At 33.3% G+C, this 27,306-nt stretch overlaps 2 protein-coding genes across 4 annotated transcripts in view; one reads left to right on the forward strand and one right to left on the reverse strand.

Annotated features, from left to right (window-relative positions):
• Nucleotides 1-25,752, reverse strand: part of LOC105340347 (uncharacterized) — a 39,958-nt gene extending 14,206 nt beyond the window's left edge. The window contains exons 1-5 of one of the 3 annotated variants that reach the window (XM_034482445.2): nucleotides 25,620-25,731; nucleotides 13,907-14,014; nucleotides 12,554-12,751; nucleotides 4,979-5,164; nucleotides 992-1,018 (exon numbers count right to left, since the gene is read on the reverse strand). In XM_034482445.2, coding sequence (XP_034338336.2) covers nucleotides 992-1,018; nucleotides 4,979-5,164; nucleotides 12,554-12,746 — 406 coding nt within the window. In that variant the 5' untranslated portion in view covers nucleotides 12,747-12,751; nucleotides 13,907-14,014; nucleotides 25,620-25,731. Of the gene's footprint in view, nucleotides 1-991; nucleotides 1,019-4,978; nucleotides 5,165-12,553; nucleotides 12,752-13,906; nucleotides 14,015-25,619 lie in introns of all 3 variants that reach the window. The other 2 variants (XM_034482444.2, XM_011446365.4) reach the window with 2 other exon arrangements.
• Nucleotides 25,753-25,783: 31 nt separating this feature from the next.
• Nucleotides 25,784-27,306, forward strand: part of LOC105340331 (CTD nuclear envelope phosphatase 1) — a 28,254-nt gene continuing 26,731 nt past the window's right edge. The window contains exon 1 of the mRNA XM_020072188.3: nucleotides 25,784-26,015. Within this exon, the coding sequence (XP_019927747.1) occupies nucleotides 25,917-26,015 (99 nt within the window). The 5' untranslated portion in view covers nucleotides 25,784-25,916. The remainder of the gene's footprint in view (nucleotides 26,016-27,306) is intronic.

Genomic DNA, 27,306 nt, shown 5'->3' on the forward strand with positions numbered 1-27,306 from the left:
AAAACTGCTAAAATGTTATGATTCTGATTTATAGATAAAAATTACAGGGGGCTAAAAAAAAAGAAAATCATTAAATAATTCAATGTTGATACATTGCTATGTGTGTAGCGACAAAAGAAAAACAAAGAGCAGATTGGGGATCTGATTTTATTCAGATTGGTGAAAGAGAGACTTCAATGCCAGAGACAACGCATTGTAGAGATGAGAAATGTCATTTCTTCGAAAGGGGAAAATTGAGCAAAATTGCTCATCAGATAATTCATCAAGATTTAAACTTGGACCTTTTACGTCACCTTCTTTAAATTTAAAAGAGTAGATAAAAACAACAAATCGTAGTCTTCACATAAAGAAGCAACATCTAAAACATCTGCCATATTTTACGTATATATATGATGCAGTAAATGTAAATGATGTCATTTCTGAGGTTACAATAACAAAGGGCGTAAAATTTACGTACATTTATATCGTGCATTTATATTCTACTAGTTATGAAATCTCAACTGATAAATTACAAAAACGGGAACATGTAGTTATAACCGCATACACGTACCCGTACATGTTTTAATTCTCAACTTATCTAATGTGTTAAAATAAAATACATGTATATTTGTAGGATCTAATTTTGATTAATTGTAAATCATTTTCTACATGCCAGACCTTTATCTTTTACCACTGTTATTAAATGACGGACTTGCATTATGCAAAAATAAAACTCTTTTAACAAGTAAAATATTTTAATCTGCAATTTAGAAAAATTGGCTTTCAAATATTTCAAAATTACATTAACTCCAAAGTGATTTGCAGTACATGTATTTCAAATGTTTCATAGTTTACAAGACCCCATATGACTGACTATTGTAAAGAATCATTATTAATATTAATTTATACGAAAGCCCTTCTAAACCATCTAATATGTCCTTACTTATATACATGTAACTAAATTCTACAAATTGTTTATTACACTAACTGATTTATGTAGTTTTAAAATTACCTTCAATCTCATTGCTTTTATAATTTTCTGTCAGAACATAAAATGATAGGTACATTACATGCTCTGAAAACTCTGATACCTGTACTTTAAAAAAAAATCCAGTTAACCATCCCCATTTTAAAATGAAGATTCTTAAGACTCGATGCTTGCCTGCACGAAGAAAGAGATGTACATAAATGATAATTTCAATTAAAGCACTTATTTTCTTCATTCTGGCAACAAAAAAGATGTCACAATCTGTAATTTGCATTTTCAGAATCATATTTTAAATTTTCAAACAGACTGTAGTGTACATTTGGTACAGACCATGAAACGTGCTACTACACGAGTTGCAGGGTTCAGTACGCTCTTTGAACGGTACGGTTTGCTTTGTTGAACAGTACGGTTTGTTTTGTGAACGGTACAGTTTGCTTCTTGCATGGTACGCTTTGCTAAAAATAGCTGCATGCTTTGTAAACTGTTTGTGCGCTTTATTAATGAGGTAGGCATGGCCTGAACGCTTTGATTTTTTTCGATATAATTTTGTTTAGTTTTTGCCCAATTGATTTCAGCAAGGTGGTAATTATGACAAGCATTTTTTTCTTTACTTATACAATATGTTACTTATGTATTTCAATTTAATTAAAATCAGAACTTATATCCGTTTCCCCGTTTTTGATACGTTGCCTGAAACGAACATGTATTATCATTGAAAACTAGGAAGTGGAGGGTAGTTATAATTTTGATTTGTCTTGTATTATTCGCATTTAATTTAAAATAAATGTAATTATTACAACTGTTTGACTTTAATCTAATATATTTTTGTTAAATCAGTATTAATTCTGTCAATAATTTTAACAAGCTTCTTTCTATTTCTATACATGCACTTGTATTGAAGTCTTTAAATTTTTCTAATCTACTTAAAAATCCTATGAAAAGTGCCCCGACTTTATTCCAATAAGTCTTTTGCTTCCCTTATCCTTGTCTTAATTTTCAGCTAGTTGTTATCTTTACAAGCATCTTTCTATTTCTTTATTCATAACTTTTCTGATCATTCTTTATTGCGTACTGTGGCTGATCAAAATCCCGTGGTAAATGAACGATGTAAAAATACACGCAATTAATAGATAAACAATGAATGTCGGATTTTATTCATTTAAATAATGATTCTATGATTTTCTGCACTTGTTCGTATACACAGATCACACCTACATGTAACCCGTCATCGCTTCTCTTATCTAAAATAACATCATGTGTATAGTCATGATATGACTTCTAGTATAAGTTCTTGTTATTCCATTAAATTATACATGTACACTTAACATATTACGATGTATACACAACTGGATATACACAATAAGTCAATATGTTTAAATAGTGATATATATCATTTTGTCAGACAAGTGTCCACTCTTCACTGTATTTTTGCGATTTAGCTGACGTTTTACAAATGCTTGCTAACCTGTTTATATTTCATTTACCTTTTTACTCACATACTTGTTGTATACAGGACATGGAAAAATACGCAGTAATCAATAAATGAATGTTAAAAGTGAAAACTATATTAAGAATTTATCTAGTAACCAAAAAAAAAATACGACAGTGAGGGAAAGAGACTCTGATCGCCCGTACATGAATTATAATCATGAAGTCAGGTGGAAATTATTGTTGAATAATAAAAAAAACACTCTTTTAAATAAGGATTTAAGAAAACATTAAACTCTAACATTTTCATTCGATAATTTTCTTCAAGCTATGTAGGAGGAGCCAAGTAGCATGTGGCGCATATGGCGTGATCAGTGTACTGTTATACTTAAACTGATTGACAGGCGGAGCACGTGGAGTCCTGAAATAAAATCCCACTCAAATGACCGACTATAGAAACCTAAAGCGAAATAATAAAGTTCAGTGATTAAACTTAAAGCTATGTATATTCCAGTATGTACAAAATGTTAAAACATTTCATAACAAGATATCTGTAAGCCAATGCTCACTAGTGATACCCCCGCTCTGATGTGAATATGCAAAATAAGCAAAGTCGACATTTAACAGAAAGCTGGCATCCGATTGGTACAGAAATATATCCCACAATATGGCATGCCTAAACAAATAGTGTGTTAAAATTTCAAGCATCTGCAATAAATAGCTGCTGAGTAATCTTTGAGGAAAATTTGTTTGAAAATTTTGGCTAAAATAAACAAAGTACTCATTTAACAGGAAGATGACGTCCGATTGGTACAAAAATATATCCCACGGTATGGCATGCCTTAAAAAACACTGTGTAAAATTTCAAGCATCTCTGATAAATAGCTGATGAGAAATCTTTGACGAAAATTTGTTTGAAAATTTTGACAAAAAATAAGCAAAGTCATTATTTAACAGGAAGTTGACGTCCGATTGATACAAAAATATATCCCACAATATGGCATGCCAAAACAAATAGTGTGTTAAAATTTCAAGCATCTGTGATAAATAGCTGCTGAGAAATCTTTGACAAAAATTTGTTTGAAAATGTTGGCTAAAAATAAACAAAGTCGTCATTTAACAGGAAGTTGACACCCGATTGGTACAAAAATATATCCCACGGTATGGCATGCCTATACAAATATTGTGTAAAAATTTCAAGCATCTGCGATAAATAGTTGCTGAGAAATCTTTGAGGAAAATTTGTTTGAAAATTTGGTTAAAAAATAAGCAAAGTCTTCATTTAACAGGAAGTTAACGTCCGATTGATACAAAAATATATCCCACAATATGGCATGCCTAAACAAATAGTGTGTTAAAATTTCAAGCATCTGCGATAAATAGTTGCTGAGAATTCTTTGACGGAAATTTGTTTGAAAATTTTGGCAAAAAATAAACAAAGTCGTCATTTAACAGGAAGTTGACGTCCGATTGATACAAAAATACATCCCACGATATGGCATGCCTATACAAATACTGTGTAAAAATTTCAAGCATCTGCGATAAACAGTTGCTGAGAATTCTTTGACGGAAATTTGTTTGAAAATTTTTGTTAAAAATAAACAAAGTCGTCATTTAACAAAAAGTTGACGTCTGATTGGTACAAAAATATATCCCACGATATGGCATGCCTATACAAATACTGTGTAAAAATTTCAAGCATCTGCGATAAACAGTTGCTGAGAAATCTTTGACGAAAATTTGTTTGAAAATTTTGGTTAAAAAATAAGCAAAGTCGTCATTTAACAGGAAGTTGACGTCCGATTGGTACAAAAATATATCCCACGATATGGCATGCCTTAACAAACACTGTGTTAAAATTTCAAGCATCTGCGATAAATAGTTGCTGAGATAAATGCGACAGAAATTTTTGTTACGGACGGACAGACAGACAGACGGACGGACGGACAGACGGACGGACAGACAGACAGACACACAAGGGTAAAACAGTATACCCCCTCTCCTTCGGAGCGGGGGTATAAAAATGGATCAAAATAGTATTACCACGAATTGTGTGAACATTATTATTTTACGATGTTTAAGAAATCGGCGATGCAAGTTTTTTCGAAAACCAAAGACATGACTAAGGTAAAGTTAAGAAAGGAAATTTAATTTAAACATTTTTGTAACAGTTTTAATCAAAATAACAGCGTAAAATTTAGTACATGTATGTGTTATATAATACCGTATTAAAAAAATCTGGTAAAATATTGAACTTATCTGGTCAGCGATAATCTCCGTCCGTATTCATCAAAAGATAATAAGTTAATAAGCCGTATATGGAAGTTGCACGCTTATCGCACGGTACGGTACACTTTTTGGACGCTTTGGGGCGGGTCTTGCATAAATCATCTTGCATGCATTTTTCACAATACGGTTCATTTTGTGAACGGTACAGTTCGCTTTGTGAATGGTACGGTTCGTTTTGTGATCGTTATGGTTCGTTTCTTGCAAGGAACGGTTCGTTTTAGAGGTGTAGTAGCACGTTTCAGGGTCTGTATATAAGAGTTTGCATCATAAAGAACTATTTTGTCAAAACCTTACTGAGTGATTCCAGAACACGAAAGCATTCGCCAGTGGCCAAATCGAGGCAGGATTTTCCATCGTTGTTCTTGATGTCATAGTGACCCCCAGCATCAATTAGTAATTGCAGGCAGTCTATATGGTTTTCCTGAGCTGCATAATGAACTGAAGTGTTTCCTGCCAACAAGTCTTTCTTGTTTGGATCTCCTGAATAAAAATGGCCAAACTGAGGCATAGAGAGATGCACCGCCTATAGCCAGTACTTGAACTACAGCTGATCTTTAATATCTCAAAAAGATCACGAATATGACAAATTAGGCTTAAAAAAAAAAGAAATACAAAAGGATTCCAGATATGGAGGTTTGAGAAAATAAAGAAAGAGTGGCTGGAATCAATCAATTCAACATGTCCATGCTAATCAAAATATCCAAGATAACTGTATTTGTATTTGCCAATGGCTTATGGCTAGCATTACATGAACAAAATTTTTAATATGATTATAGTTATTTCTACAGATATAAACCCAATTTAAAATTTATAACAATAACTAAAAAATAAACATAGGTAATCAAAGATTACAGAGCTCATCGTGACAGGCATCACCTTTATGAGACCACCTTTCTCATATTAAATGAAAATCATTATTAGAGTGATCTTTATTAAAATATTGTAATAACTATAGTTTATTGTGGTTTGACACAATATTATTACTTATTAGGTTAGTTACTGACTCACTACGGAAATATATTGGGTTGATCAATTTCATAGATGGCGAGGCGAAGCCGAGCCGTCTATGAGATTGATCAACCCAATATATTTCCGTAGTGAGTCAGTAACTAACCTAATAAGTGTTTTGTTTTCCCGAGGACTATCAAGCGACATAATTATTCAAAAATAACTATGATCTACGCAAAGCCATGTACACAATGCATAACATTTCGTCCAATTTAACTCATTTAAACTCCTTGAAATTTTCAATCTCACCTTTCAAATGCTCTTTAAAAATCTTTGCTTCCCCCATGTTTACTTACAATATGTTTTGTTGCTATTCAATTTTAAATGTTTTCTCCCTTTACTCAGCAGCGAGTTTAGCAAATTTCGACGCTGCCATTTTGTTTTGCTCCAGACAAAACAATGTGACGTCAATATTCTAAGGGCAACTACTCTAATTTTAAAGAATGTCAAAGGGCAACTACTCCAAATACTTTTAGAACTTACGGCATGCGGTTTATGGATTAAATACTATGAAATGTCGAAATGAGTAAGCAAAGCGTCGGCCAATGACGGCCATATTGCCTAATATTATTTCTCAACGAACAAATATAGAGATATATGAGGCAATCACGTGCTATGTTTAAACCAATGAAAGAGTGACATTTCAGTCCAAGGGAAAACAACAAATAATATCATATGTAAATTTCACACTGTAATGTATAATACAATATTTATCAATACACAACTGTACAATACAATTTTGCATCATATGATAAAATATAATATTGACAATATGGTATCAAATCATTTGATATGACATTGTATCTAAATATGATATTATGACATCATGATATTGTATCATATGATACAATATTGTATCATGTAGTGTGATACTATATTGTATTATATCACATAATGTCAAATCATATAATTCATATAATATTGTATCATTTGATGATTATAATGAAGTGTATGATATAAGATTGTATCATATGATACAATATTGCATTATGATATAATATTAATATTACATCAGATGACACAATATCACATTATTTAATAGAATACTGCATCATATCATAAAATATCATAAAATATATAATACAATAGTGTATCACATCATACTGTACAATATCATAACAAATGATTTAATATCATAGGAGTAAGGATCACAATATATCATGTATCAACAATCATTTCTATCAAGCAAGTTTGAATGAGCTAGAACAATGTTTTCATAGCACCCTTGAATAAGGAGATCAGGCTCTCTATCTGAAGCTAGCCTTATGTTTCAAATCCAAAGTTACCAGAACCATGTTTGACAGGACACCTTTTTTTCAACATTCAAACCTGCATTTAACTACTCATAAAAATTACACCTGCTCCAGCATCAAAATAATCCAGATCAGGGACTGTATCTGAAGCTACCTCTATTTACGCATCCATAGTTATATTAACTGTTTGACTAGGTATGAACTAGGGATGGCAATCTCTAACTGCATGGTTAACCAGCTACATGTACTTGGTCGCCTTGGCCTCACCATCTATGAGATTGATCAACCTAATACATTTCTGTAGTCAGTCCTTAACAGACCTAATAAGTAATAATATCAATGATAAAATAATATATAATACAATATCATACTATACAATATTGTATCATAATATACAATACATGTACTATGCATATGAACATCATGATACAATATCATATAAATGAACAAAAAATAGAATATCATATTGTTTCAAATAACTTTTTACAATATATGATATAATATTGTATCATATAAAACAATAGTGTATCATATCATACAATACTATATCATAGGAATCATGTCATATTATTAATCTCTAAAAAACATGTGACCTGTTCCAAAAAACTAAACGTCATCCAGCATCCAAAACCTATGGCCCAGATTCAGCATTCATGCCTTTCAGGTGCATCAGTATCATATGATGCACCATCCATCCAAGTTTTGTGAAGTTAGGACTAGTAATAAATAAGATATATTTTTTAGCATCCTTGATAATGGAGATCAAGGACCTTATTCACAAAGCATACATAAAATAGCGGGTCTGTTAACTTCCCCGCTAAACTTTACGTTAAACATTTTGGTACCAAGTGCATCAGTATCAATAGATACATATAACTTTAACCAGCTCTTAAAACTTTAACCTCCTCCAGCATCCAAAACCTATGGCTCAAGTTCAGCATACATGCCTGTCAGGTGCATCGGTATCATAAGACGCACCATCCATGCAAGTTTGGTGAAGTTAGGACAAGTAATAACTAAGATATATCATCAGAGGGCACCTGCTCTAATAACTTTAATCAGCTCCATAAATCTTAACCTTCTCCAGCATCCAAAACCTATGACTCATATTCAGCTTTCAAGCCTTGTCAGATGCATCAGTATTATAAGACGCACCACCCATGCAAGTTTGGTAATGTTAACACCAGTAATAACTAAGATACAGTAAAACTTGTCTAATCCGTCTGAGGATGGTTCTAAAAAATTTGGCCGGATTAAGCAACATCTGGTTTAAAGAAAATTGTTTTAGCATTTAATGCAGTAGATCTTGATCATCTATTCGTACAATAATTTCAATTTTTCTGAAGTATAGACCTCTGGTGCTGATTTTCATTTTCATTTTTTATGTGGAAAATAATAATTGCATAACGGAATAAGTACAATGGAAACACTTTTTCAATCAAATCATCGTGATTGATAAATTTTCCAACACCCGAATAACCTATTAAGTTCAACATGAGACAAGTGCATGATTCACCGGAAATTGCTAAACAATCATTGACCACGCGAAAAGTCAACAGGTGGCTGATTAAGTAATGGCGAGAACTGTTTTAATGCATAATGGATAAATATTCAAATACACAGGACTTTAATAAAGAATGGCTCATTTTGAGAGAATAAAATGTGACTTGTAAGTGTAACCATACAATGCTCATTTCAAACGACATCAGCAATCTTACTCCCGTGGTAGCCAGAATCATGGCTAGAAAAAATTGGGGTGAAGTATAATACGCCACCCCCACTTTTGATCTAATTTTGGCTGAAAAAATGCCTATTTATTTAAAACAAGACTTAATGGTATAAACTGAAATGAGTTGTTAGTTTGGATTTATATTCACAGTTGTTATTAATCAATAGCAACGACAGAAAATTTATCAATAATTGAGAAGTAATTATGCCGCATAAGGCCGATCTATAAGTGGTCGGATATTGGGAGATAACTCTCACTAATTATATGCAGTCGATTCTTTTCATCTTGGCAAGTTAACAGAATAGACAAGATCCGGATTGCACAACATTTTTAAAACATAAAATGATAGAAATTATGTCAAGGGACTAAATAATTTTGCCGAATTGGATAACATGCTTAAATGCCCTACATCCAGATTAACAAGTTTTACTGTATAATCATCAGAGGGCACCTGCTCCAAAAACTTTAACCAGCTCTAGAAACCTTAACCTCTTCCAGCAGCCGAAACCTATGGCTCAGATTCAGCATTCATGCCTGTCAGATGCATCAGTATCATAAGCAAGTATGGTGAAGTTAGGACCAGTAATAACTAAGATATAATCATCAGCTGGCACCTGCTCCAAATACTTTAACCAGCTCTAAAAACCTTAACCTCTAATATTTGAAATTCATGGCCCAGATTCAGCATCCAAGTCTTTCAAGTCCATAAGTAGGTCCAGATGCATGATCCATGCAAGTTTGGTGAAGATAGGACAAGTAATAACTTAGATACACTGACCTGCAACAAAAACTTTAACCAGGACAAGAAGCTGAGGCCATCCCCAAGACTTCATCTCGGTGAGCTATAAAGTTGTATATTTTAATGCAATTTCATTGAAAATTTCATTTTATATCTTTCAAACATTGACATCTGAAGTTACATGTTAATTTATATATGGAGACACTTTTAAGGCCCTGGAGCTGAGATTGGAAAGGGAAATTATAACTTAAATATCTACAGAATATTCCTATTGTGCCTCTTGTGGCATTAATTACAGATAAATAAGAAAAAATAACAATATACACAAATTTGTGTATTTGGATATGAGTAACCAGTTGGAACAATTTGTGATTAACCGTTTAGTGATTCTGCAATTGATTGCCATCCCTAGTTTGATCAGAATTTACTTCTTTTTGCAACCAGCTCCACAATCTAATTAAAATTAGAAGTTCCATCTGCTCCTTGGTGTTTGATATGTCATGACATTTCAAAAATCGAGGAGCGGATGGAAGTTCTAATTTTGATTAGATTGCCAGCTCCAAGACCCTACCAAAATTTGAGTTGTTCTAAAATCTTGAACCTGCCTAAGCATCTAGATATTCAAGATCACTCCATATCTGCCTACCTCCATGATTCATTCATATAGTTAAATCCCTAAGTAAGTACATGAACTATAATTTACATATACATGTGACCTGCTCCAAAAACCTTAACCTCATTCAGCATCCGAAACTTCAGCATCAAAGCCTGTGGAGTGCATCAATATCACAAGATCATCATCTATCCAAATTTGGTAAAGATTGAATCAATAACAACTAAGGGCACCTGCTCGAAAAACTTTAAACAGCTCCAAATCCTTTAACTTATCCAATATCCAGCATCCAAAACCTTAGTAATGGCTCAGATTCAGCATTAAAGCCTGTCAAGTGCAAAAATATTACAAGAAGGACCATCCATGCAAGTTTGGTGAAGTTAGGACCAGTAGTTACTTGGATAGAGTCATCAAAAGGCACCTTTCAAAACTTTCAACCTGCTCCAAAAACCTTAACCTCCTCCAGCATCTGAAACCTATGGCTTAGATTCAGCATTTAAGCCTGTCAAGTGCATAAGTATCATAAGACACACCATCCATGCAAGTTTGGTGAAGTTAGAAGCAGTAGTAACTTAGATTTGGCTGATGAAGGGCACCTGCTCCAAAAAAATTAACCTGCTTAAAAAAACCTTAAGGTAGAATACTCCTCTGATGAGAGAGATAACTCTCTTATCTCACTTTGTTTCTGTTAACTCACAATTTTTAACATGTAGCTACAAGGAGGGGTGCTGGGCCCACATTTATGTTTTGGAAGGCGACACTTATTTAAATTCACATATAATATAGAAAAATGAAATTTGAATGGAGAGAACTGCACCTTAACTTTTAGAAGGGGACAAAAAAGTATAGAAAACTTAATTACAAACAATAACAAGAAACTTATCATTTTGATCCAATTTTTATGAGGTAATATCTATACCCCTCCCCACATAAAATATTTATATTTTGTTCTTGAATGTACCGGTAACTAAATTGTGTGTACTAGTACAGTACATGAACAGTACATGTTTGATGTTTTAGGCCAGAGAATCTAAATTAGATGGAAAATTTTCATTTCTCTCTTTATAGCTGGTTCACAGATGTCAATGTATTATATTGAAAAAATAAAACATCAGATTATGCAGAACCCTCTGTAATAACATTTCAACTGTCTAAAATTGAATAAGGGTTAAAACTTTTCTAATTTCTGAGAAAGCAGATATGGGTAAAAAAAACTATCACATGTTTTTAAAGTCTAGATTAATATATATATATATATATATATATATATATATATATATATATATATATATATATATATATATATAGATCATACCAATTACTTGGAAATCATTCATTTGATCCACTTTTTGTGTTTTAACAAAATGCTCTGTTTACATTTTTAGCATTTCTAAAACATACGGATTAATTAAGAACTATATATGGTATGATTCGAATTTGGCCCATGAATTCGCTATTTTTCAATTGTTTCTGGTACAATAAATTATTGTGATATTTTATTTAGAAGAGTTGTTATAAAATATATATTTTCACCTATTCATTAGATGTATTTGCACTTACTGGCAGTATATGACGTCAGAAGTGTCGATATTTTCATAATTCAATCAAAATCAGTCAGAAATTGACATTTTTCTTATTTTTTTACGAATGGCAAGGGCCATTACTCTGTCGAAAATTGCTCGATCGTAACCAATATCGAACTTGACCTAGATATTATTTAGATAAACCTGTACACCAAATTTCATTTCAATATGTTCATTCTCTGCTAAGAAAATGAGCGGAAACTGCAAATAACTGCAATTTTTCTATGTCCAAGGGGCATAACTCTGTCGAAAATTGCTGAATCGTACCCAATTTTGAACTTGGCCTAGATATTATCATGATAAACCTGTATACCAAATTTCATTTCAAAATGAACGGAAACTGTTGGTGGAACAACCGACCGACCGACAGTCACCGACCGACCGACACCAGCAAAGCAATATGCCCTCCCTTCTTCGAAGAGGGGCATAAAAAGGAAAAATCAGAACACTATAGCAATTTTCATATACATGTACTGTATTTGTAAAACCTTCAATATCTTATGATAAAGAATGATAACTTTTGCTGATTGAAGTAGTTTTTGTTACAATGGTAAAATTTTGTTTTTTCTTTTCACAATGTCTAATTTTCTTCATATCATGATTAGACATGTTACAAAATTTTTAAAAATCGAGCAGAGCTTCATCACTTCAACTATGTTTCATTTGAATCTATTGATAATGACTTTGATGAAAATCAATATCAAGAATTTCAGAAAATATAATTATGGTAAAATTAATAGCAGAGAGACATTACATCTTAACCTACTCCAGCATCTAAAATTCATGGCCAAGATTCAGCATCCAAGTCTTTTAAGTCCATAAGTAGGTCCAGATGCATCACACCCCCCCCCCCCCCCCCCCATGGTTTGTCTCGGAGAGCTAAAAATACTTCAATCTTATATTGGATTAAGAATCTGAATAAAAAATGCATCTAGTCTCTATACCTTTCTTTGATAACAGTAATTTTACAATTTCACTTTCTCCATTACTAGATGCTTCATGAAGTGCACTCCATTGGTACAACCCTATAAGATTGGGGTCATAACTCTGCTGAAGTGCGACCTTGACCTCCACTATGTCACCATACCGAACAGCTTCATGTAATCTAGTGTCAAATGCTCCCTCTTGGCTTCCCATAAAATCTGAAAAAGAAAAATTTCAAAATAGTTCTCTATGTATAATTTTGTTGACAATAATGGCTATCATATAAGTGTGCTATTATATTAACAGTACCTGTTTGGGAGGGTAACAGTTGAAATTGACACCCCGAGAAAACCATTGTCAGCCGACGCGAAGCAGAGGTTGACATTGGTTTTCTCGGCGTGTCAATTTCAACTTTTACCCTCCCAAACAGGCACTATATTTATTTTATAGTACTGAATGTCTTAATTTTAGAGAAAGTTTTACTGCTTTAAAGGAGCATGGTCACGATTTTGGTCAAATTTTTTTTTCCAATTTTGATTGTTCACCAACTAAAATTTGAGTGTCAGTTGAAGAGTTATATATAAGCAAGATTCAGAGCTCACAATTCTTTGCTATGTAAACATGGCTCATGCCATTTTTTTGTTTACATTGGAAATCATACTAGTAAAAAGTCTGCTTTAAGCTGATCTATTTCTCTATCTGCTAAATTGTTTTGAACATATAAAACACTTACCCTATGGAGGGTAACAGTTGAACTGTTATCCTTCCAAAGAGGCACTATAATTTATTTTGTTATACTGAATGTCTTAATTTTAAAGAAAATTTTACTGCTTTTATATAGGAATAACGTGAATTCTACAGCGAACTGTACGCGCATAATTTTCGTGCGTGTAACAATTTGTAATGTTACCCGTTGCTAAGTGCGTTGCTAACGCTGAGGGTAATAGAACGGATTATGAACTGCGTCTTAACCAATCAGATTTCAGTATTTAACATGAAAGTATAACAAAATGGATTATCAACTGTGTCTATATAAACCAATCAGATTTCAGTATTTAACATGAAAGTATAATAAATAAAATTACTTATAACATTAGATGTGTGAGTATTGAAGCAATGTGCATTTGTGTAAGTGAATGAGTGACATGTGCATATTATGTACAGTTGTGCCATATTACAATACAAATCCAATTAACCAACCAGTTGTACATTAATATTAGGCACCTGGCACATTGGACGTCCTATAGGTCACCTTAGATTATATTTACAATTATATATAGTTCAATTATAACTAGTTAGTACATTCTCCACAGACTCTTTCCATATTTTCGAGTAGTAATTAATTTGTAATATCCATGTTTCCAGCATCTCACCTTGCTGAATCAGTTGGAATTAACTCAGAAGCCAGCCTACATCACTGTTAAAAGACCAAAATTGATGTTAATCTGTGAACTTAAAGAACAACCCTGGCAATGGATGATCTCAGAATGTCAAAAATGACATAATTTAAGTCTATTGTGATCTAATCAAAGAAGACATGAGTTCATTAGCCAACCCAAGAGTAACGAGTAATTCTGGGTGCTCTGTTATACCGTTTAACCCATCACTGACCAACTGTTTGGGGATGATCTGGGGGAAAATGTTGAAGCTATCACTGAAGCAAACGAGATGTTTGTAAACACTTATGTCCCCCTCCCTTGGAAGCATCCATGAAAAAAATTAACGGAAACTGCAAATAATTGGAATTTTTCTAAGTCAAAGGGGCATAACTCTGATGAAAATTGCTCAATTGTAACAAAAATCAAACTTGACCTAGATATTATGATAATAAATCTGTATACCAAATTTCATTTTAATACATGCAACCTCTGCAAAGGAAATGAATGGAAACTTTTGGTGGAACGACCGACAGACAGACGGACAGCAGCATAGCAATATGCCCTCTCTTCTTCAAAAAGGGGGGCATAATAACATTGGGTCAAAGATCTTGGGTAGAAGCAACAGACCCGAGAAGTGGGGCTTCCCAAGTCAGAAAACCAGGGTCAAAGATCCTAAAACCAGACCAACAGGCCTCAACCTTTTTTAGGCCAGCTAGCGCACTTTCCAAGGGTACAAACAGAAAATGCAAACAAACAACAAGCTGACAAAGAAGTAAATCAGGCAGTGTCAACTTCAGAAAACATGAGCGAGTTTCTAATATCTCAGAAAATTTTACTGTAGGGAAAATTGAATGTCATTATGAAAATTGGAAAATGATTTTAAGTGATTCAAATTTTTTTGAAGGTTACTCATTGACAAATGAATTTTAAAACACAGCTTTTCAATGCAGGAATCCCAAACTAATTAATTTCAACGAAACTGATTTAGAAATCATTGATACTGAAATCAAAACACATAATTTAATGAAAGAAAATTATTGAAGAAGTTTCAGATCATAACAAAAACAAATTTATTTCAAACATCTTTGTCAGACCAAAGAACATCGCTCACCTGAGCAACAATGGGCATTCAAAAGATATTGTGCCATATATGGCCCCTCGGTAGAATAACAAAAAATGAATATTGTAAAGTATTCAAATTTACTGTGGCAAATTTATTCTTAGTACTAATTAATATTCAGATTGTAAAGTGTTAAATATCTCTTATCAATTTCTCATTTACCGTAAGCCATATCTACTAGTATCTTTATGCCAGACCCTTGATTACCTTTTAATTATAGTGATAATTAGTTAATTGTCTGAACCCGTTATAATTATTTAATATTATGTGTTCCCTCCCCACACTCAGAGGAGGTAGATTTTTCACACCCACACTGAGGAGGCACTGTTCACTATATAAGAAGGTGAAAGTACCAGTAACAGTGTAGTGTGTAGTACATGTAGTAGCAGGGCAGTGTAGCAGTAGCAATGGACAGTGTAGTAGAAGTAGTAGAGCAGCACTGCATTAAGAGAAGCAGTAGATAACGAATATATTTGGATTGGATTTATACATACATGACATACATGATGTTCTTATGTGGATTATTTCTTGTACTGTGAATTGTGTGGATTGTTTCTTATGTGATGTGTAGACTTTGTGCGTAGGTAATATGTAAATAGATTAGTAAACTCTTCAACAACTTTTCAATACGAAGACTTCATACATTCATTCGGATCAAAGTTAAATGTGTTGTAACTCGGCAATGTTCAGTCCCCACTCACGGCGGAGAACATGTGCTACATTACACTTATATTTGCATACACGTAATCTTTGACATTGTACCTTTATGGAATACTATTTTTTAACCCAGAATAAGAAAATCCTACGCAAAATAAAACATAGGTAATCACAGATTACAAAGCTCACCGAGATGAGACATCACCCTTATGAGTCTTCACCTTTATGAGACCACCTTTATCATATTACTGTTAAAAAATTGTATGATAATCATATGTTCATATGTTAATCAATACAATAATATAAAATTGAATATTGCATCCTATCATATTTACAACATACATCATATAATACAATAAAATACCATAATAAACAATGATGAGATATGATATCGTAACGTATGATATGACATTGTATTGTGTTATACGTTATTTTATTTGATCACATAATACAATATCATAATATATAAAACAATATAGTATTATATTACAATATCATATTACATAATACATCATAACATTGAAACATATGATATTATATTGTATAATATAATATGATATTGTATGATACTGTATCATTTTTGAAACATAATATGATATTGTATCATATGATACAATATAATTTGATACAACATTGTATCATATCAAATGATACAATATTATGTGATAAAGTAAAATATATAATACAACATTATATTACACATATTGTATCATATGATACAATAATATATTTTACAATATCATACAATACATTTCATGTGATGTGATAATATATCATATTATAAACCAATATCATATTATACAATATCGTATGATACGATATTATATAATATTACATTATCATATTATACAATTTCATGTGATATAATTCTATATTACAGAAACTAATATCATATTATACAATATTGTATGATACAATATTATAGAATATACAATATTGTATCATAGGATACAATATTATATTTTGCAATATCTTATGTAATAGTATCATGTGATAAAATAATAAATTAATAATACAATATAATATTAAACAATATTGTATCATAATGTACAATACTATACATAACGATATCATGTTACAATATCATAACATAAAATATCAAAAAAATTGATACATTATCATTTCGTATTATATAACTTTTTATAATATTACATATGATATTATATTGTTTCATATTAAACAATATTGTTTTATACCATACAATACTATATCATAGGAATCATGTTATATCATTTATCAACAAACACGTCTATCTATTGAGCAGGTTTGAGTGAGGTAAGAGATTTCCTTAGCATCCTTGATAATGGAGATCAGGCTCTGCATCTGAAGCAACCTCTGCGTTTCATTTATAATATAGTTAAATCAACTATGCAAGCTATCATCTATAAAACAAGTGACCTGTTCCAAAAAAACTAAACCTCATCCAGCATCCGAAACCTATGGCTCAGATTCAGCATTCAAGCCTGTCAGGTGCATCAGTATACGTAAGACGCATCTCCATGCAAGTGTGGTGAAGTTCAGACCAGTAATAACTAAGATATCATCATCAGAGGGCACTAGCAATTAAAACCTTAACCTGCTCCAGCATCCGCAACCTATGGCTCAGATTCAACATCCATGCCTGTCAGGTGCATCTGTATCATAAGACACACCATCCATTCAAGTTTGGTGAAGTTAGAACCTGTAATAACTAAGATATATTTTTTAGCATCCTTGATAATGGAGATCAAGCTCTGCATCTGAAGCTTCCTCTGTGATTCATTCATATTACAGTTTAATCAACTATGCAAGTTTGAAATAGTACTATTATCTATTAAACATGTAACCTGTTCCAAAAAACTTAACCATATCCAGCATCTGAAACCTATGGCTCAGACTCAGCATTCAAGCCCGTCAGGTGCATCAGTATCATAAGACGCACCATCCATGGAAGTCTGGTGTAGTTAGGACAAGTAATAACCAAGATATAATCATCAGAGGGCACCTGTTTCAAAAACTTTAACCAGTTCTAAAAACCTTAACCTCCTCCAGCATCCGAAACCTATGGCTCAGATTCAGCATTCAAGCCTGTCTGGTGCATCAGTATCATAAGACGCACCATCCATGGAAGTCTGGTGTAGTTAGGACAAGTAATAACCAAGATATAATCATCAGAGGGCACCTGTTTCAAAAACTTTAACCAGTTCTAAAAAAACCTTAACCTCCTCCAGCATCTGTAACCTATAGCTCAGATTCAGCATCCAAGCCTGCCTGGTGCATCAGTATCATAAGACACACCATCAATGCAAGTTTGGTGAAGTACGGACCTGCAGTAACTTAGATATTGCTATCAAAGGGCACCTGCAACAAAAACTTTAACCTGGTCCAACTACCTTAACCTCCTCCAGCATCTAAAATTTAGGACTCAGATTCAGCATCCAAGTCTTTCAAGTCCATTAGTAGGTCCAGATGCATCATCCATGCAAGTTTGGTGAAGATAAAACAAGTTATAGCTTAGATACAGGACATGCAACAAAAACTTTAACCAGGTCCGGACGCCGACGCCGACGCCGAGGGTATAGCATAAGCTCCCCCTGACTTCATCTCGGTGAGCTAAAAACTAAACATTTGGTAGGGGTACACTGTTAACTAACAATTCCCTATATACATGTATTCGTTCTGCCCCCCCCCCCCCCCCCACTTTATACAGCGATCAAAATAGATGAGAGCATATAGGTACATTTTCTTCCTCAACTACTTACTAGTTATTGTATTTTTTAAAAAATATAATAGTTATTGTATTTTATTACAAAAAATCCTATAGATGTGAAGAAGAAAATTGTACCTCAATGCGCTCAATTGGAATGAAAAATGTTGTCACGTGACATGTTAAAGAGCTATAAAAATCAATGTTACAGTATTGCATGCACATCACTCTATTTTACTAAGGCCCACCCTTACCAAAATATAAGGCCTCTGGCAAACAGTTGCCGCAAATTTGCAGAGAGGTTGCCGCAAATTTGCGACAAACAGTTGCAGCAAATTTGCGGCAAGTTCAGAATTCGTATGCAAATTAGCTTCTGGCAAACTGTTTGCTGCAAAGTTGCGGCAAGTTCAGAATTCGTATGCAAATTAGCTTCTGGGAAACTGTTTGCGGCAAAGTTGCGGCAAGTTCAGAATTCGTATGCAAATTAGCTTCTGGCAAACTGTTTGCGGCAAATTTGCAGCAAGTTCAGAATTCGTATGCAAATTAGCTTCCGGCAAACTGTTTGCGGCAAATTTGCCGCAAGCTTACAGATAGACATAGCAACTTGAAGATATTACAACATAAGAAAAACAATTAATAAACACTAATAATCATTTAATAATGAGTTACTAATACATGTACTATGCTTTTCAATCAATTAACAAATAACTTCTACTGGTGATTTACAAAGATGTTGTTTTACTTAAACAGTTGCAGCAAAATTAGAGATAAAGGACACAAGTAATTAACTTAAAATTTTACACATTTTATAAATTTCAAAAATAAACACAAAACTGATGAACAAACCATATTGAAATTTGACAAATGGTACTCAACCGATAGGTGATGATTTGTTGCTGCAGATCGATAAACTTGAATGCAGTTTGATCACAACATGCATGCACAGATGGACTTGTCAAAAGTTCACAATGAGCGAAGTTCAAACCATATTCCATATTTTTCGGAAATTAGGTCGATACTTTTACCGGTAGTTCACAATTAAGCCCTGCACAGTCACTGGTCATGTTACAATTAATCACGGATTCTTTAAGGCATTCTCGATGTCTTTTTTATGACGGTCTCCTGTACGTGCTCTCCGATTTAATTTCACACATAAACAATATCACACAAATAGCCGAATATCACAATAATGCCCACAATGGAATGGTCAGACTTCAGCACTGTTGTTTATATGCTTTTCTAGGTAAGTCTTACACAAATTCTGTCTTCACTCTTTTTTGGTTGCATCATTTGATCATAAAATCAGTGGTTTTTTGTTTTTTTGCATGGTTTTCTTTAGGTCTGTGTAACCCAGTCACCAGGGCAGACACCTATTGGGAAGATAAATGGATTTCATATAAGCACAATTGTTTTCAGATTAAAACAAGTTAGCCTATCATATACTTACTCAATCTATAAATCTATATAAAGCTACAAATTTGCACTAGGCCTACTCTAACTCTGACTATGCGAGTAGAACATGAATTCTTTTATTTAAGTAATAAAAATGTAAATCATATAAAATGTACTTTTACACTATGTAATGATAATTTCCTAAATTTGGCGTTGTTTAAATAAATTTTAATCATTTGTTCATGCATCACAACGATGTCAATAACGAGCGTTTTGCTCGATTCGACATCCCGCATTGTCATAGGGACGGCCTTATACTGTTAAACTCATAATAAAAGATCACAGTCTTTCGTTTTAAATTCCAATAACTGTTTAAACTGCCATTCAACGAATATGTTTTCATTACTTCACTTACTTTTTCAAAAACGTGCTCATGATCATGCAGATGGTGCATGCAGTGGCCATGGGTGTTGAGACTCGATTCATTCACTTATATTCGTCCTCTGTTTAGCCGTGGATTTTCCAAAAGTAAACACTCCATTGACAATGTTTCTTTTACCTTGTGCACAGCCTTATTCCCTTATTTTCATTCACTTTACCATCTCGGTGATGGCAGACAACATGGCAGCATCGAATGTGAAAATTGGCGGCTAGCTATTGATCGACCAATCAGCGCGCGCGTAGCTTAACATTGAAACAAAAGTAAAAGTAGAAACAAACACTGAACAGCATAACGTTACGGAAAACTCTTCAATCTACATGATTCAACATCAAGCGGTTTATATACTCAAATCCAAGTTGACTGATATTTGAACGTAGGAAAAAAGAATATAGCATAACAAAAGAACAGACAGGTTGGTGTTCACGTAATACGTGGGGTCGGGGGGGGGGGGTTCATTATGAAGCATCATGCGATTAAAGTTGATTTTATTTTTGTAATAATATTTTTATCGAGACTATCTTAGAATAAAACTTAAATCCCAAAATATTAATTAGATTTATTTTTTCTCTATACACAAATTATAAAAGCAATTCATTATAATTGACAGTCTTAAATTTGTGCTGAATGTGTATATGAAATTGTATAAGTCTTATTTCTGGTAAAGCTTTGGCAAGCTCACGAAGTAAAACAAACAGAGAAAAAAGAAGAAATGTTTGTGATAAACTTCTGGCAAATTTTTAGGTGTTTGCCAAAAGTTTGCCACTTCTGTCGAAGAAGCTGCAAACATAATTGGGTGTCTGGTAAACTTTTGGCAAAATATAAGAGGTTTACCAGAAGTTCGCTACTACTGGCAAAGATCGGCAAACAAGTTCTAAAGTTTTCTGGTAAACTAATCAGTTTGCCGAAAATTTGCGGCAAGTTTGCTGCAAGTTTGCCGCAAACAATTCATTTTGGTAAGGGCACCCATTATTTTCATCTTTATTAAAAAAAAAAAAAGGGCTAAAAACCAGGATAATTTTCCGCTATAAAATTTTCTTAGGAATAGCGATAATTCCTTTATCCCCGCAACAGAGATGTGTCAAAACTATGGAAACTGTTTTAACGGTGTCGTTTTTATTTACTCGTGTCTGAAAAACTATCAAATTGATGTAGATTTCACATTCATTGTATAAAAAGGGGGCCCCAGAGAGTAGTTATATACAGCATATCATCCTTTAATTTTTTTTGTACAAGAATTTAACATTGAGCGAGACATTTCTAATGATCAACCAAAATTTCGGCGTCAATCGTAGAATTATAAGCATGCAAGATACAGAGCTCACAATTCTGCTAGGTTTGAGTCATATTTTGTTCACATGAGTTTATTACATTCAGCTTAAGATTTTTAACTTGGTATATTTTCTATTCAGCATTTAAAATGGAAAAAAAAAGAATGGCCTCAGATCTGTGTACAAACATAGAATTGTGAGGAAATCTCTGTGTCTTGCTTATAATTCTAAGCTTAATTAACACTCAATATGGTTAGTAAATAGAAATTGTAAACAATTAATCATAAGAAACATGCACTAAATCAAATAAAGAGTACAATTTATTTTTCAAAATTAATGAATCATTTACATGCAAATATACTTACATATTTCCGTCAGCGATATTGAACTCTACTTAGACTGAATAAACTCGAGAAAATGCTGAGCTGATCTCAACAAAACACATTGCATTAATCTACCATTACGCAAAAGGTCTCATTACAGAAAAGAATGCCATTGAACTTCCATTATTTCTGCAGTTTATTTCTGACCATTGAAACCTCATTGCTTTTCCAGTTACCAAGATGTCACATAAAATGGCATTATATATTGTCTACCAAGAAAAACCATTGAATTTCCAGTTTCTGGTTAAAACACAGTGAACACTCAGTGAAAGTCCATTAACTGAAACACCATTGAAAATGAATACTGATGCAAATTAGTTTGCACCAGTTAAATGATGTCATATCTGATATATCTTTCAATGCTAATTATTAAATTAATGGAAAAAGGATGGTTTACACAAATGCATTGAAAACCCATTGATTTTCCATTTGATTGCTTTATAGAAGATAAGTACTTGTCAAGATCAAGTTGCATCATAAGATAACCCTGAACATTTTGCAGAATACTGACCCAGAGAAATCTCAATATAGATCAATTCAGCTATATATTACATAACTTTTTTTTCAATGCATCCATGCACTAGCTGCTTGCAACACTTAAATCACTTGACAGTGTATAAATGTTAATCAGTCTTTACACAAATTTGTATCAAATCATGATACAAGTGTTAGGAATTTAATATTAAAAATATTACCTCATTGTGATCACGAATATATATTGACCCCAGAAAAAGTTCCATAAATTCACTGTATAAATATGCCACAAAAGAGTAGGATGCCCAACAATAACACATTTTCCTTACAATGAACATCACATTTAGGCTCCAAGATGAACATTCAAAATTTGCAACTCAACTCCCTGTTATGCAGTAATGTTATTTTCTTTAGTGGTCAGTTTATTTGGCAGAGGCCTGTGAGTGACCCAGACTGGCAACTCAGCTTGAAATACAATGTAAATCTAGAAATGTGTATAAGAATTCCATTTAACTGCTCCTGAAAATAAATGGTATATTTTACTGGGAAACAGTAACATTGAAGTTTAGGTGAAATGGAAAACTGTTGTTTCAATGAGAGTTGCAGGCCATTGAAAATGCAGTTATCTGAAAACTGCTATTTAACTGGTAGGTATAAAACTGGTCAGATGAAGACACAAGAAAAATAAATGCACAATCAATGGTATCAATGAAAACTGGAAAATCAATGAAAGTTCAATGGAATTTCAATGGAAAAAAGCCAGTTCTTTTCTCTAAGGGTCATACCGAATTACCGATAGAATGAATTGTATTTTCAATTAGTACTTTTTTAATACATCAGATTAATTTTCCTTAATTTGTGCAGGTAAACAGTTAACTATAATCTGATTTAGCGAAGTCTCTGTTTGATTTGATATGTAAAAATTACAAGATACAGGCAATAGTTCTCAGGATACAAAGCATATAAATAATGAAAACGAAACGAAGATCAAAACAAGTAACACCACCGTCATATGTGAAAACTGTCAACGCATTTAAATATTTAACCTCGATTTACTTCACAAAATTGGCACCAATGTATTTTGAATGTTTCAAAGATTCCCTTTGTACGCGAACTGTTGCACAACAAACAAATTCATCATTATCAGATCGACCTGTTTATCATATGTCATGGCATCTTCACCAGCCAAGGGTTTTCGGTCCACTTTGCTCCCCATAAACGGGAGCAAATTTATGGGGAGCAAAGTGGACCGAAAACCCTTGGCTAGCGAAGATGATGTCATGGCTGCTATAAACAAAGAACCTCGTTTTAGAAGTATGGAATACGAGTCTTGGTAAAATGCGTAGGCAAAACCGCGCCGGGGCAAAATAAAAGCCAGGGCAGATTGGCAATCGTCAATTCAAAATACGTACGCATTGTTTTGCAGCAATATTTACAGCAAATACAAATATACTGGTCCGTAACATATCCTAGAAATTTTACTGAGATTGGCAGATTAATAACTGCCAATCTTTTGTTTTGCCCTGGCCCAGGTTTGCCTACCCATTTTACCAAGACCCGTGGAATACCAAACCCAAAGCCATAAACTGATTGAAACATGACTTCCCTTTATTATTATTTTCGTAATAACTCAGTTTTGAAACAGAATTAGACCATAATTTTTTATTTTCCTTTCCATAAGGATTATTAAATTTATGATAAATTACATTGAATTTGACTCAAGATTTTTTAAAAATGCACCCCCCTTTTTCTACAGTTTCAAGGTTTTCTCTGCTTTAATTATTTTTGCAATTTATATTTGCCTTCCCATAAGAATGCTTTGTACCAAATTTGGTTGAAATTGGCCAAGCGGTTCTAAAGAAGAAGTTCAAAATGTAAAAAGTTTACAGACGGAAGGACAGACGGACGGACTGACGGATGGATGGAACAGGGTAACAACAATATAACCGAACTTTCTTTTAACCTGCTCTAAAAACCTTAACCTCCTCCAGCATCTGAAATTCATGACCCAGATTCAGTATCCAAGTCTTTAAAGTCCATAAGTAGGTCCAGATGCATCATCCATGCAAGTTTGGTGAAGTTAGAACAAGTAATAACTTAGATACAGGACCTGCAACAAAAACTTTAACCAGGTGCGGATGCTGGAGGTAAAGCATAAGCTCCCCCCGGCTTCGTCTCGGTGAGCTAAAAATCAGTTTGTATGTCACTTGAGTAATTGTGTGCTTTTATAACCATTGCCGCAACATAACTTTGATAGTATAATATGTATCATTCCATCATGTGTTTCTGATAGTCATGTGTTTCCGATAGTTTATTTTGGTCATGTGAGTTTTCTCCAAAATGACATCATTTTCTTAGTTACTTACGACACTGGACGTACAGAGTCTCCTTTTGATTTTATACATCTGACTACCCAAGTTATGCTGCTTGCAAAGATTTATATCACTGAAATGTAACGTTTGTTTACACAAGATAACCCATAGATTAAGAATCTTTTTAAAAATAGTTACCCGATTAGACTTCCACAAGGGTAATTGTGACGTCATAAACAGTGGATTTTTCCGTAATTTTCATAAAACTGAGCAGAAGAAACCAGGCCTTGGGACCATAACACTTAGATAAGCTTACTCTTGATCTAAGTCTCACTTTTACAAAAGGAACCTATAGTGGAAAGGGGACACTAATAGATCATTAGTGAGCTCGTCTAAGATTTATGGCCCAGGGCCCAGGCCTAGGGGTCATAAAACTTAGACGAGCTTACTTTTGATCTAAGTCTCACTTAAGTTTTGGTGAGGGTATTGGCGATGGCCACGGGTTGCCCCAACTTGGGCAATTAAAATTCACAGCGGAAACAGATTTTTAATGTAAAATGACGAAGTTACAACCCTCTAAACTACAAAGGCTACTGTGAGAAATATATGGGTTTTACCCCCAAAGATTGCGGCCAAGGGACATAACTTTTGTAAAGTGTGGATTGAGCTATTAAAATCTCCACACTTCAACTGAATTCATTTTTTAATTTTTCATTCTTCGTCAATCAACAGCCTAAACCTACGTAATGTTTAATTATTGGCGTAAGAACACACAGTGGAATATTAGAAATGTATCCCATGAGTGATATCCACCGTATATATTGAGATAAACATGTGATAAATTGTTTTACTTTATTGCGACTGAGAAATTTCGAACTTAAAAAGATCCACTTTAAAAACTGTTAAAAGTAAAGCATGTTCGCTACATACATTGTAACCTAAATATGAAAAAAAATATATATAATATAATAACTTACCGTTTCACAAAATCACATCAAAAAATTTGGGGATTTATACCAAGTTACGCATCGTTGGTTGTGTAACCACTGACGCTATATCTGAAATTAGAGATATTCGGTACACCTTTGGGTTTTACTTATTGATTATCTTAAAATCGAAACGGGCACCGAAAGAGAAAGTGCATGCTGGGTAATGAATGGCGCCTATCATTGATGGAAAGACGGTACAGGTTGTCCTTGAAATTTAAGACATCTTCATGAAAAATCTCTGTCGCGGCTCAATACTTAAAGCAGGATAAAAATCAACACCCATGCTTAAGTTCATTGTTATGGGATTACGTGGTTTTTTCTTGCTGGCAGCAAAGATATGGAGTTTTCTGTGCTATTGTTTTAAACGACAAGCAAGATCTGTAAGAATATCTGTAATTATTCTAATATTTATTGTGCAAATTGAAATATATAATATCCATTATATGTGTCATTCTTCTAAATATGTTATGTAATTTATGTAAATGCTTTCATTTTCATAAACAATGTTGTGAATCTTAATACATAAACATCTAGGTTAATAAGTATGACAGTATTTAGAGGATTATATACAAAGGCACAATTCCTTTAATTTTGCAATCTGTAGATTTCATGCAAAAGTTTTTATACTTATAACCATTACCTGACAATCAAAATTAAAAGCATATGGACAAATTCACATCAAGTCAGTATTCTAAACCCAATTTGCACCATAGTTTGGTGTGTTTTCTAAAATTGTATAAAGTGTGGGTGATATGTTACAGTACATTCTCTACGCTGCTTTTTGTCATTATGACTCCTCCCATCGGTTATCTGCACGTAACAAACAATATTATGTTTTACGGTGCTACCGTTCTGGCGAGCGCAGCAAGAATTACACATACCTTGCATCATTGTCAACCTGGTGTTATTTAGATATCAACGAACGTCGAAGAATTTTTGAGAGATTATTTCTCTACAATAAGTATGCCGGGGCAAATGTACTAATTTTAATGGTCATGATACATACAGCACAATCCCCTACCCCTCTCCTGAGAGAGAGAGAGAGAGAGAGAGAGAGAGAGAGAGAGAGAGAGAGAGTGCCTGGTTCCTGTTTGTAGGTGTATAATTTCCCACTTTTAAATTTAATGGTTTGACTATTTGCAATACCTACATAATTTTTTTAACTGTTTATTTTTTCTCTTTATTCCTTTTTATTTAGTTCAAAATATCCTGTTGTTTATTTCCTCACTACTCATATACTTACCTGCCTACTGTACATGCATGCACAATTAGCTTAAAAATGAACTGATATGACAGTAAAGTATGGCTCTTGCTAGTATATATTTAAATAATCTCTATATTAAAAAAACCCAAATCATATGTCAATGAGACAGGTATTGCATTCTATACTGAAATAGCTAGTACACGCATTACAGATGTTTGATCCACCTCTAAATTTATCGCGGGAAATATAGCGCAAGAGCACTGTGACGTCATCCATAACTTTGTTCATCTTTGTTTACGTATCTCAACTCAATACGAAGGTATGGAAGCAACTAACAAATATCTTGAGTCTCGCCAAAGCATATGCGGTACTCTAAACGTGTCTTCAAACCGAAAGACACCGTAAATTACAAATTTAAAGTCGGCCATTTTTTGCATAGCACCACGGGTGAAAACATTGGAGAGCAT

Source organism: Magallana gigas, chromosome 3, assembly GCF_963853765.1.
Source record: "Magallana gigas chromosome 3, xbMagGiga1.1, whole genome shotgun sequence".
Lineage (NCBI taxonomy): Eukaryota > Metazoa > Mollusca > Bivalvia > Ostreida > Ostreidae > Magallana > Magallana gigas.